The sequence below is a fragment of the Pyxicephalus adspersus genome, chromosome 6, assembly GCF_032062135.1.
Source record: "Pyxicephalus adspersus chromosome 6, UCB_Pads_2.0, whole genome shotgun sequence".
Classification (NCBI taxonomy): domain Eukaryota; kingdom Metazoa; phylum Chordata; class Amphibia; order Anura; family Pyxicephalidae; genus Pyxicephalus; species Pyxicephalus adspersus.
Genome location: NC_092863.1, coordinates 2,661,828 through 2,675,055, shown reverse-complemented (window position 1 = coordinate 2,675,055; position 13,228 = coordinate 2,661,828). Strand labels below are relative to the sequence as shown.

The window sequence follows — 13,228 nt, the reverse complement described above, 5'->3', positions numbered from 1 at the left end:
TGCCCTCATGATTGGGCCCAGTACAGCACTACTAATTGTACCCCCTGATGGCTGCCCTGCACACATTGATGCAATTTGTGGATATTACAGTCTATCCATCAATAAAAACATTCTAAAGGTCAAACTAAACTATTGTTTTCATATAATCCGGGAAAAATCCAAATCAATTTGGCCAAATTTCTCTTCTCTGTGTTGCATAACTGTTTTTGAGCAACAGGGATAGGATGTGGAATGTCAAAAACAATTGCAGCCCAGTGTTCATTAATATATTATGAATTGTATTTTGAATGAAAGCAGTGTATATATGTGAATATGACCTAGTTTAAACCCCTGTACAGAGAACTTGCATTAAGGAAGAGAGAAGTAGCACAAGGAGCCAGTAAGGTGTGTGTGTAATGTTAGGAACCTGCTGATATGTGGAGTCTGTATTTCATCTATTTATGAAGCTGTTTGCTTTGGAGTTCACCTATAAAACTTACCCATTCTATACAAAACAAATACAATAGCTCAAGCTGGGGTTCATTTATACATATCGGATTGTTTTTCACATTTGATGTGCTTCAGAACTGAACTATTTCTATTTCCCTACAGACAAGTCGTCCCGTGCAGCCTTCCCGTAGCTCAGTAGACAGTTTGACTGTAGAGACGGCGCTGGAAAGTTTCGACTTTCTCAACGCAGATTTCAGCGCAGACGATACATCGGTATTTGGCAGCGTTCGCACTCACAGCAAGAGGTAAAGTACACATTGTGTCTGTGTAGAGGCTCCAAATATTTGCAGCATTTCCTGTGTGCAGAGTTGGGAACCCAAACCAAGAGCTGGGATTAAATAATATAGATCAGATGACAGATAGCAATGTAAACTTTCCCATAGTATCATACAACGCCATAAGGAATGTGTGCCACCTAATGATGGCATGCTGAGGGTTAATAATGGGTTAATAAAAGTATGCTATTGGAATCCATAATAACTTTGGAACATGACCCCTCCACCCCACCCATAACTGAGAAGGGGATTCTCTCGGATATGTAAATGGAACTTGGATGACAGGTTCACTTTCAGTTCTGGCTTTGCCCAATAAAGACGATGTGTGGAGTTATATAAAAGCTCTATTTGGGAAAACATCAACAAATATGAAACATATTTCCTCCGTCTTCCCATGGCAGAAGCTGGAAGAGTCTATCGCAGTTCATTTTCCTGATCACGCAATGCTAAAGAACAGAACAATAAACATTTAAACCAGGCCAGTAATGAGAGAAACATGGAGGATTCCATGGCTGACACCTTAAAGCGTAACTCCAGTTTACATATTTATACTGAAAATGCCATGAGCTGCATATTTTAGGCTCGGCATATTCAGTATCACTCCTGTAGCCTGGTTATAATTGGGGTTCTTAGACACATATTGGCAGAGGTCTGATTCCTTGAAATATTCCAAATCCCATCACTAAGGGGAAGATTTCAGATCTTCCAGTTTGGATCCAGTGGAAAAAATAGCATTGTATAACCCCTGCACTGCATGAACATTGCCAACCAAGAGTTATGTTCACAAGATGTGTATATTCTGTGCTGGGCACGCATTGTTTTACAGTCCATCAGAATGTAGATGTTTCAGCAGCTGTTTATAAATAAATGTCTTTTTGATATTTTTTATTGTAAAAATAATATTACCTTTACTTTAGATAACCTGTGTAAATGATATTTTGGCATATCACTTGCTCCATGGAATCCTAGGGCTACTTCCGGGATTGCCAGGGGTTCCTGTAGCTGTGGCTGAATGGCCTCTTTATTATGACACCAGCACAATTTAGGGGCCAAGACTTTGTGCAAGGGTGGCATCTTTTCCTTGGCCACCAATGCAAGGGGATCTTACCCATTGTCCTCCAATAAATTGGTATTAGAAGGAGTTCCCTGACACCTGATTGTCTCTGGGATAAAGGAAAGGCTCTGCAGGTTCTATGGTTATGTATGGACCGTCCAGATTACCGCTGCCTGTCCTGATGTGTGCTATTCTATATCTATTCCAGTAATGGGACCATAAGTGAACCCGCAGTTCAGTCCTTTTCCTGTAGCACTGAAGTGGACCAAACCGAACTGAGCACAGGGCACAAGGACCTGGACAATCTTTTGTCTATCCACTTGGAGATCTGTAAAGCACTGTTGAAGGTAGGTGACTTTTCTCTTTCTCAGTTTTGGATAAAAGGGGTGTCAGGTTGTCTAAATGGCACCGTGGTGTTTTAGAAAGGACGAGGCTATTAGTGGACCCTATAAATAAAGTAATTAAATATTGAATTTCAAGAGTTAAAGAAACAATATTAAAGTCTGTAGCGCACACATATTTTCCGCTCAGGGCTTTAGTGTTCTATCTACACATGGACCCTGTGAGGTGCTCTCTAGATTTTAGCCAGATTAAAGAATTTGGGCCCAATTTCTGATCCAATGTTTGCTGTAATTTATTACATTTTTTCCTTGAAATTGTTTCTATTATCTTTTGTAGAAACTGACATCCCGGAACACGGCACGGATCATACAAAACCATATTGTGGAGGAACTGTCCTGGCAGAGGGAAGTCCTGCAGGATTTGTCAATTATCTATTTCCAGAAGGCAGAGGAGAAGGTGTCTATAGAAGACAGTATGTATGACCTTTTTATCCCCTCACACACTGAATTACCTTTTCCAAACCCAAGAACAACATGTTTTATATATTGCAGTCAGTCCATAGATGTGGTGACTGCATTAGTTTTCTGATTATACTCAGTGTTCTCCCCAGCCCCTTTTAGCTGGTGCACCACCCGGCACATTTCAGTAACCACCCGGCTGTTTTTGGGTGGTTACAGAACAGTTGGGTCATAATACAGGGGCTGCCACCCACCTAAAATTTCTTCCCACCCAGCTTAAAAAAATTTCTGCGTTGAGCACTAAAACTCTACCCTTCCCTGGAATCTTTGGTAGCTTCTGTTTTTTTATCCCAGAAAGCTGGGAGCCTTCAGGTCAGTGATGTTCCTTCCCAAAGTTAGGGAAAAAGATAATTGGTGTTTCCTTTCTGACCGTGGCTGTAAGTACCAATCCAAAACTTAATAAAGTGCACGGATTATAATTGAACCATTAAGTTTATCATTAAGGACAAGAATGATTGTTTCATGCCAATGATTCCCAACAAAGCTTTCCCGAAACATAACGGAGATTGAAGGTGTTACCACACACGTACCAGTTTTATCCTTTCTTGGGCGACTTTTTACTTTCTTTGTTGTCTCCCTGCAGTCTTCCCCAAGACCAAGAAGATCCGGCATTTTTTGAAGCTGTGGGAGAGCTGCACACAGTCAGAGTGCCTCTGGTTCTGTTCGGTAGAGACCTTCCTCAACCAACTCAAGAAAATGTTTGTGACGAAAATCAAAGGAAAATACCCGGGACAGCTGGAGGCAGGTGAGGTGCAGGTCAATGTCACTAAATAAGAAGGGATCCTGTGAATGTTTGCTGGGGGTTTGCACAAATCTGATTATAATGGGACTGGCTAGCTAACAAACCGTTGATTTGTATCCTTCATATGGATTTAGTTTCTTAATCCAAGTTAATTTTCAGAAGTCACTTACATTCAGACATATGGTGCCCAGTTACCTGCATGATCACACATGCCATTTACCAGCTTGGAGCATGCCTAGGTGCTCAGTGTTAAAGGTCCAACGCAGTTGTGTCCTTCTCATGCAATATATGGTTTGCATATATGAAAAGGATGAAAAGAACGAGGTACAAACAGGGATGGACATAGGGAGGTGCAAAGTGTGCCACTGCAATAGGCCACTGCACCTTCTTCAGCCAACTGGGGATCCCACAGGGGCCCCAAGTCAGTTCTGCACAGGGGCCCGCTGTTGGCTATGTCCACTGGGTATAAATACTAAATGTATTCATAACTCCCCCAGCAAATGACTCTTCTCATCTGTCTCACACCCCAGCCTATGGGCAGGCAATCACCATCCCTGGAGCATACACAGAGCTATGGACCCCCGGTAGGGCAGCAGGCCCCTAGCTGTTGTTGTCCCATGCCCACATTGTTTGCACCGTACTTGATTTTTGTACTGGCACTTAGAATGCAATCTATCACAGGAATGACAAAACAAGTAAAAACAGCCCAACAATTTTTTATTAGAAACTGTTGGTTGGAGGTCTGGAAAAACTCAAATTAAATCCCTAATAAAATCTGATTCCATTGACAGTATCCACACAACAATTTAGGAGATTATAAATGGTGTTCCGGCAGATGTCCCAGACCTGCATCCAGCACTGAGTATGGCAAAGTCTGTGTAAGAGGAAGTGAAATCTTTCATGTATATATAAGAGAGTTGGAATAATGGAGACTGCAGGCATTGGGGAGGCGGAAATGTGGCTTGCAGCGTCCGCTTCTTTGCCGGCAGATCACGTTACATGTAGCGCTCTTCCTGAACTCAGGGCTGTTATAGATCTAACTTGTGTGAAATAGGACGCGTGCCCACGCTCGGAAAGGAGGCAACGATCTGTCAGAATCATTATCCACTTACATCTTTCTTTGGATTTCTCCGTGCCCCGTCTATGGTAAAGCTATTATGCAGCTCCGCAGTCTCTGATCGCGGCACGTTCCGCTCTGGGCTGCGTGTGACACCGGTTCCAGGCTGCAAATAAATCTTCCTTGTGCCGGATTCAGAGCAGACTGTGTTCTTGGTGGGAATCACCTTACATCACATTTGTACAGATTGTGTTAAAGGAGGACTCTACATGTGAAAACTTTAGGGGTTACATCTGCATTCATTCAAAATGTTTGGACCTAAAACTGAGCAGATATCAGGGTCACTGGTACAAACAGCCAATAGTAATATTATTATTATTACACAGTATTTATATAGCACCATCATATTACGCAGCACTGTACAAAGTCCATAGTCGTGTCACTAACTGTCCCTCAAAGGAGCTCACAATCTAATGTCCCTACTAGAGTCATATGTTAATGTAGTCTAGGGTCATTTTTTTTTTTTTTAGACAGAATCTAACTAAACCTAACCTAACTGCATGTTTTTGGGATGTGGGAGGAAACCCACGCAGACATGGGGAGAAACTCCATGCAGATAGTGTCCTGGCTGGGATTCGAACCTAGGACCTAGCGCTGCAAAGGCCGGAGTGCTAACCCCTGAGCCACCGTGCTGCCCATAATATTTTACCAGAATCTACCTATAACTTTATGTTTTATGATGCTCCAGCTATACAGGAAATGCAAGTGTCAGAATACACTTATAGCCTCAGGTAGCGCCATCCTGAGTTTGCTGATTGTTTTGTGTATTTGTAAAGCTAACAGGTCCTCTTTGGCCATATAGCCACTCGCTGTGCTTCTCTGTATCACTGACACTAAGCGACATGTTTGCTTTCTCCGCAGTTTTTCGGAGAATGCTAGAACAGATGGTGAGCTTTGGAGGGATCCTGAACTCAGACGAGGTTTCGGAGAGCATTTCCATCTTTCTTTTTTATGGGTACCTCCGGCGGTACCATGTGGTGGATCTGGAGAAACACTTTGCTGCGCTCACCAGGGAAGGTAAAGAATCTCCTTATTGTATATTGCAGAAGGTGGTCGGGGCCACACGCTCCCAACTCATCAAACCAAGATGGGATTGAGTACAATTACTAAGCGGCTATAAAACATTAAAAAATATATTAAGAAGGTGGTGGTGGTGGAAGGTATTTTGGTTGCTAATTGCAAACAGATGTTAGCTATAAAGAGGCCCTATCACCCTATATTGCCCCCTATAGCTATAGGGGGCAATAGATGCAGCTACTCGGAATACTTGAATAAAGAATTGAGTCATCTGACAATCTTTTGGCAGAATCTTTGATTTAGTGATATAATAAAGAAATACCTTGGCATGCTGCAGGTTGCCTGGAATGGGTTGGCTGATGTAGCTCACAAACAGAGCAGAACCTTTGATTGCTTGATGTTTTCTAATGTTTGTGAATTATTCTTTACCAAGCTTTTATTTTTACACCTCTACAGTCACATTAATAGGGGATCTCCAACTCCCTGGGAGGCTCAAGAAGATTAAAAAGCTAAAGACCAAGCAGATCGCTCGTCTGCAGCCTCTGCCGCAGTTTCTCAAGCTGGTCGCCACTTTCCAAATTGACGAAAACCTCAAACTGTGCAAAACCACTGCCAGCTTCTTCTGCCGAGCGTCTGCCAACAAGCATTTCAAGCAGAAGGTAAGAACTGCAAACCAACAGAAAATGGTTGTGGCAGCAAACAAAGTGAGCTGCAATGTTATAAGAGACTGCTGTGTTGTAAGTGAACGGTGGCTCAGCAGTTAGTTCTCCGGCCTTTGCAGCCCAGGTTCGTATCTCGGCCAGGACACTATCTGCATGGAGTTTGCGGGTTCTCCCCGTGTTTGTGTGAGTTTCCTCCGGGTACTCTGGTTCCCTCCCACAACCCAAAAACATGCCGTGAGGTTAATTGGCTTCCCCCCAAAAAGTTGACCTTAGACTGTATAATTGACATATGACTGGCAGGGACATTAGATTGTGAACACCCTTGATGGACAGATAGTGACATGACTATAGACTTTGTACAGCCCTGCGTAATATGATGGCGCTATATAAATACTGTGTAATAATAATAATAACCTGTCATGTTGAAAGATGGGTGCATGGGGTATGAGGTCTTGTTTTCGGGGAACATAGTACCATGGATTGTCTGCAGCAGCCATGTTAGACAATTACTAGTGACTGTTGGAGCCTTCTGCTATTAGAGACTTTATTATTAATAATATTAAACAGGATTTATATAGCGCCAACATATTACGCAGCGCTGTATATTAAATAGGGATTGCAAATACAGACAGTGATACAGGAGGAGAGGACCCTGCCCCGAAGAGCTTACAATCTAGTAGGTGGGAGAATTTCACACACAATAGGATGGGAGATATGCAGTGGTAGGAAGTAGTGATGGTTTCAAAAGACATAAGAAGATGGGTAGGCAAGTTTGAAAAAATGGGTTTTGAGCGCTCTTTTAAATGAGCAGAAAGTAGGAGCAAGCCGAATAGGACGAGGAAGACCATTCCAGAGAGTCGGGGCAGCTCTAGAGAAGTCTTGTATCTGTGCGTGTGATGAGGTTATGAGTGAGGGAGTCATTGATAGGTCATTGGAGGAGCGGAGAGAGCGGCAGGGGGAGTATTTTATTACCAGGTCAGAACTGTAAGTGGGACAATAACTGTGGAGGGATTTGAAGGCAAAGTGACCTGGCATGATACAACTTACATGCTCCATGCTGGAGCCTTTATGGCTTTAGAGCATTATCATGGACGGCTGAGGATGGGTCCAGAATTGAGCAACGTTTATTTAGCATCTGTACAGACTTTTTATCGCTGCTTTAGAGGTTTGGAGAGAATCACTTTTACTTCCCATCCTGATGAAAGATGTCCCAGGGATAGAAGTGATGGAAAACCTCTACTGATAGAGTCTGGAACAAAAACATTTACTAAGTGAGGATGGACTGGGCATATTTCATCAGGGCTCTCTGTGTCCTCCCTGTCCAGGTGACCCGTTCCCTTTATATTCTGTCCTGGGGTCACAGCAACAGGAAAGGAGAATCATTCCAGGGTGTTCACAAACAGCACGAAAAGCTTGACAGAGCTCCAGCTTAAACTTTTTTAAAATTTGGAATTGGTCCTCAAGGCAATATTACAACATGACTTTATATGAAAATAAGTCAAATAATGTTCTTGGAAGACAAAAATATTTTCAAGGAAGGAAACTCCCTCCTATTCCCATTCATAATGCCTTATGGTAGTACCGTAGTAGTCTCTACCCGTTTGGGTAATTCTGGGTCACTGATGGCAGAAGATTGGTTGGATCTACCTGACCTCTTCCCCATGATCCTCTGATGGAGATCACATTGTCCTCATTATAACAGCACAGACAATGTCATAGTAAAGTGTTTTTGATGATAAAATATTCATCTCTAACGATTCTTCCTCTCCTCCTCCAGGCTTTGCTGTACTACACAGAACTCTTAACCGACAGGGATCCCAAATTGCAACGATCTGCCTGTCTGGCCCTCAAACATCTAAATGTAAGTGACTATTTCCACATCTACAAAACTTGGGTGGGCTGATGACATTTGGTGAATCCATTGCTGTCCTTTAGATATTTTAATAAATACGTTGCAAGAAAACACAGAATCAGACCCAGGGTTGGCACCAACCGTTACCGTGACCCTGTCAGTAAAAATAAAGATTGTAAACTAAATTCCTACAAAGAAGATCAGACATAATTATCTCTCCCGCTGTTGTCCTTTGCTGCAATGATGGGAATCAAGTAAAGCCCAAACTTTGCTTAGAGGCCCCCGCAATCCTGCTGTATCCTGTAGGGGCACAGGGGCCGGTAGGTGGAACCTCTGGGCTCAGCGGGTGAAACCTGCAATATTTACTTCCAGAAATAAGATCTGTAGATACTTTTATACAATTTTGCAGTGCCTGTGTCATTGTTCTGGTGGTGCCTGTAGCCTCTTCTCCATGCAATGAGATGTAAATGATCTCTGATATATTACTGAAGCCTGGGCTGTATACAGATTTGGGCTCTATATAACAATGTCTGCTTTATTCTACTGAACGCTGTGTGTGTGTTGCAGGGTACGGCCAGCATTGACCAGATTGCCTGTTTGTGTCAATCAGAAGTGGAAGAGGTCAGAAACACCGCCAGGGAGACCATTGTGTCCTTCGGTAAGTCCGTAACCTCTAATTGGAAGTGATAATAACTCCAATATGTGACAGAGGATGTTCCTGAAGAAACCCATCACTCCTTGCACCCCACAATAAATGGTGAAATATATTTCTTTATAGCCACAAATGACATTAATGCATCTGTAAACTGTGCACTTTTAAAAGCAGAAATTATATTTAGGTGCAGTGAGCATAGTTGTAGGTCGAAAACCGCCTTCAGAATATTACAGGAGGGGGGGAGACAAGACCGGTCACCCTGCACATAGACAGAGAGCAGCAGTGACAGGTCTTTATTACACAGGGGCAAAGTTTACCGCTGGATTGCTGCACAGATTTGGAGGAAATACAAAAAAAGACAGCAAGGATCAGGAAGAATACAAGTGTTTCATGTATCATTACATTTATATTCCCATGCTGTACCCTCTGATTTATTGTCACATTGTTCTGAACCTGACTTCTAATATACTGGGCTATTGGTAAGGCTATTTGGAGAACACGGGACTTGGATATCAGTTTATTTTTGACATATGTTCCCATATCTTTATAAATCTTATTTGGATATATTATTCTATAATAATAATATTGCCAGGGCCGTTTCAGTCTCACAGTCTGTCCTTAAACTTTCCCATTATCTGGACTCATTTTTGATGCAACATTTCCCCAAAATATAAAATCATTACAGCTAAAATTACAATGGGGAAAAAACACATTTCAGATATAGTTGCGCCATCTGGTGGAGAAAACGTGTAATTGCAGCCCATTGTGTATGAGAGTTGTAATTGCACCAGCTTGTGCAGGAGAGATGTAACTGCACTTTCTTGTCGATTAGAGGTGTAATTTCAGCCCCTTGTGAATAAGAGATGTTGCTCCTCCTTGTGGATGAGAGTTGTAAATGCACCACTTCTCGGATGAGCGTTGTAATTGCACCATCTTGTGGATGAAAGTTGTACTTAGTCGTACTGTACCTTCTGGATGAGAAATGTTGCTCCACCTTGTGGATGAGAGTTGTAATTGCACCACCTTGTAAATGAGTTGATATTGCGCCACCTTGTGGACGAATGTTGTCGTTGCCGCTCATTGTGGATAAAATATGTAATTGTGCCACCTTGTGGATGAGAGCTGTAATTGCAGCCCCTTGTGGATGAGAGCTGTAATTGCAGCCCCTTGTGGATGATAGATGTAATTGCAGCCCCTTGTGGATTGATAGATGTAATTGCAGCCCCTTGTGGATTATAGATGTAATCGCAGCCCCTTGTGGATGATAGATGTAATTGCAGCCCCTTGTGGATGATAGATATAAGTGCAGCCCCTTGTGGATGATAGACGTAATTGCAGCCCTTTGTGGATGATAGATGTAATTGCAGCCCCTTGTGAATGAGAGTTGTAATTGCGGCACCTTGTGGCTGAGAGCTTTAATTGCAGTACTTGTAGATGGGGAAGCTCTAATTGCACCGTTTTGTGCATATAATTTTTAATTGTACCCCTTGTCGGTGGGAGTTGTAATTGCGCCATCTTGTGAATGAGAGATGTAACTGCATCACCTTGTGGATAAGATGTGATTGCACCACCTTGTTTATGGGAAATGTAATTGCCCCGCCTAGTGAACGTGAGTTGTAATTGCACCACCCACATTCTGGTCCTAAAGAGGATTTGTTACATTCTATTTAGAGCAGACATATTAGGCTGTGTTATAATATTAATTATAGATTGTTACAATTGGAGCAGGGTTGGCATAGGACAGTATTATGAACAGGGAATCTGTCAGAACACAAAACATTAAGGGAAATAAAGATTGTGGCCTCTTAATGGAAGATTAAGGTGACAAATACTCCATTTTTCTGTCCCTATGCAATGCCAGCTACAGACACAATGCAGCCACAGCTGCAGTGCAACATGCGTCAGCAGATTAATTTTATTATTATTGGTTGTATGTCTGAAGCCCCAGCACTTTTCAGGTTGTTCTGCGTGTTTCTAACCTGAGGTTTTGTTTCAGGTCAACGAGGGAGACAAGTCTTCAGGAAGACGGACAAAATCTGCCGAGAGCTCCAGGAGACGCTGACACTGGATGGAGAGATTGAGATCACTGTGTTCTGATAGCGGTAGTGACTGCGTATGAATGATAGTTCTCTGAATACTTCCAGCAGGAAATATTGTATATCACCACTACACACTCGCTGCACAAATATACATTTTATCCACATTGGCTTAGGCGTATAGGCGGATACTTTGGAAGACGCTCATTTCCTCCCGGCTGCCATGACTCCCTGCGTGGTCTACATATGGCCAAATTCAGTTACTTAGCAATAATATTTTTATTAATGAATAAAGAGCTGCAATAAAGTGTGTGCTTTTTTATCTGCCATTACACAATGATAGGAATCTTCATTTTCATCATGTGACTGTAATTCTCAAACCTCATTGGACTGCAATATGATAAAATGAAGATCCTTACCTTGTGTGCCAGCTTTGTAAATTGATTCTTCCATCTAATAAATCTTTATAATATGATGTATAGAACAAGAACAATTCCAATCAGCAGCTCATGTAGCGGGGCTGAACGCACCAGGTGAACAGAACACACCGCTCTGCTGAAGCTGCTGAACTGTACATGACAAATCTTCATTTTTTGTGCTTTAAAGAACTTTTGTAAATAATGTTAAGAGGAATTCCTGAGCGAGCCATGAATGGGAATTCACATCTGTACATTCTATATATAGTTGTGTATATGAAAACTGATACATTCCATTTTTGACTTGTGTACGCAAGGATAAAATAAAAATCCTTTGTTCTCATTACAGTCTTGTTTGGATTTGTTGTATAAATCAGCTGACAGCTTGGGGGGTCTCCGATGGTCTATGGGTGACTGGCTGAGTGTCAGGGGACATTACCACACATTGTACATTCACCCCATTTGTCTTACTGACTACTGAGGGGTGACCAAAATTTTGGAGGATTGTCACCTAAATGGGATATTACAATTTCCAGTGGAGTCTCCAGTGTTGGCGAGATGGAATTTCCTTCACATAGTAACAATGTTCTTTGCATTCCTGTTGTGTTTCTTGGGTACAAAGTGCAGGGAATTCTCCCCAGTGGGACACACAGATTAAACGGATGCCATCTGCCATTCATATTCTTTGATTTTTATGTAACAGTGATATTGCTGACTATTTCCTGCATTTTGGAATCTGTTGTACAAGCAGGTCTTCACTGGTCTCTCTATCATGGGATGACTTTTCCCCTTAGGGTTTCCCTGACCCCTTCCTAACTGGAGATCAGGGGGTACACACAGGAGGCGTCTCCATGAAAATTAACCCGCTCCAACATTGTCTTACTAGATCAGTGTTTCTCCGGGGTTTGGTATCCAGGGTTCCTGGAGGTTCCTTGAGCAATAAGCAGTTTGTACCTCTCCGGATTATATTCTTCCAATGGCCAGCAAAGTAAGAGGAACTCTTCTCATTGACCACCACACTAATGTACTGTGAGCTGTGGATATAGTAACTATAGAAGTTCAGGTTCCCTGAAGACCTGAATTATTTCTAGTGTTCCCTCCATGTTAAAAAGACTTCTCTAGAGTATATGAATCATTTCCGCACATAGTAGAAATAATAGAATAAAATGCACATGTACTATATGAACATATTTGCCATTGCTGATACCTCTTGAACATAGAAGGCAGTGAATGCCCTGGTACAGATATTAGTTAGGTAGCTATTCTTTGTACTATTTCATGAACAATTGTTTTATTCTTTTTTTCTTTAATTTCTATGATTATTTCAGTATGTCATATCAAATTTGGCCACCAGGTGGCAGACTAATGCAGCCAGAATTCATAGAGATGATTGCACATAGCAGACAATTGTGTATTTTGTTTCCATGCTCCTCTTCAATTAGGTTGCTATAGGCAATTTAGGCCATTTTCATGTTCTTTTTAAAATAAAGCTTGCCAAGGTATTTAGCTTAGCACTCATTCTCCTTTTGCACTTTGGTCTGTAATATGTAAAGCATAACACAGTGACCACATTTGCAGGATCCTGCACACCCTGTGCTCCTTACCCATTTTTCTGCCTGTTCTTTGGTCAACTTGAGGACACCAAAGTTCCTCCCTTTTACCCACCTACAAGCTAACAGTGCAGGTACATGTACTGCAAGGCTGATTTTAGCTTTCATTTGGTATGTATAAACTGGAATAGGCATCAATGGCAAAAAACAGTTGCTGATTTGTGAAGGATTATGTAAGTTTTGAGATGTTTTTTTTTTAAATGCTCAGAGCTATTGAAAGGCAGAAACGGAGCTGATAAGAAGCGGTGTTATGTCTATAAATACTTTCATCTAGATAATATTCCTCAGAACTGTACGCTGATATCAGAGGCTGATGGAAGTGTCTGCTGCTTCCGCTTTCTGTTGCTGTGTTCCATGTTTATTGTATCATGCAGCCATGATGATCTGTTTTTATGTCCCCTCTTCATCTATGCGCATGCTAACATGCGTTATGTAGCCTTCAA

The 13,228-nt window shown here is 42.0% G+C and overlaps 1 protein-coding gene across 3 annotated transcripts in view; it reads left to right on the top strand.

Moving 5' to 3' along the window:
- RIPOR3 (RIPOR family member 3) overlaps positions 1–11,518 on the top strand; it is a 72,584-nt gene extending 61,066 nt beyond the window's left edge. For all 3 annotated transcript variants that reach the window (XM_072414150.1, XM_072414151.1, XM_072414149.1), the window contains exons 14-22: positions 592–734; positions 2,027–2,165; positions 2,497–2,632; positions 3,262–3,423; positions 5,399–5,554; positions 6,011–6,213; positions 7,994–8,077; positions 8,636–8,726; positions 10,720–11,518. In XM_072414150.1, the coding sequence (XP_072270251.1) occupies positions 592–734; positions 2,027–2,165; positions 2,497–2,632; positions 3,262–3,423; positions 5,399–5,554; positions 6,011–6,213; positions 7,994–8,077; positions 8,636–8,726; positions 10,720–10,820 (1,215 nt within the window). In that variant the 3' untranslated portion in view covers positions 10,821–11,518. The remainder of the gene's footprint in view (positions 1–591; positions 735–2,026; positions 2,166–2,496; positions 2,633–3,261; positions 3,424–5,398; positions 5,555–6,010; positions 6,214–7,993; positions 8,078–8,635; positions 8,727–10,719) is intronic.
- The last annotated feature ends 1,710 nt before the right edge of the window (positions 11,519–13,228 follow it).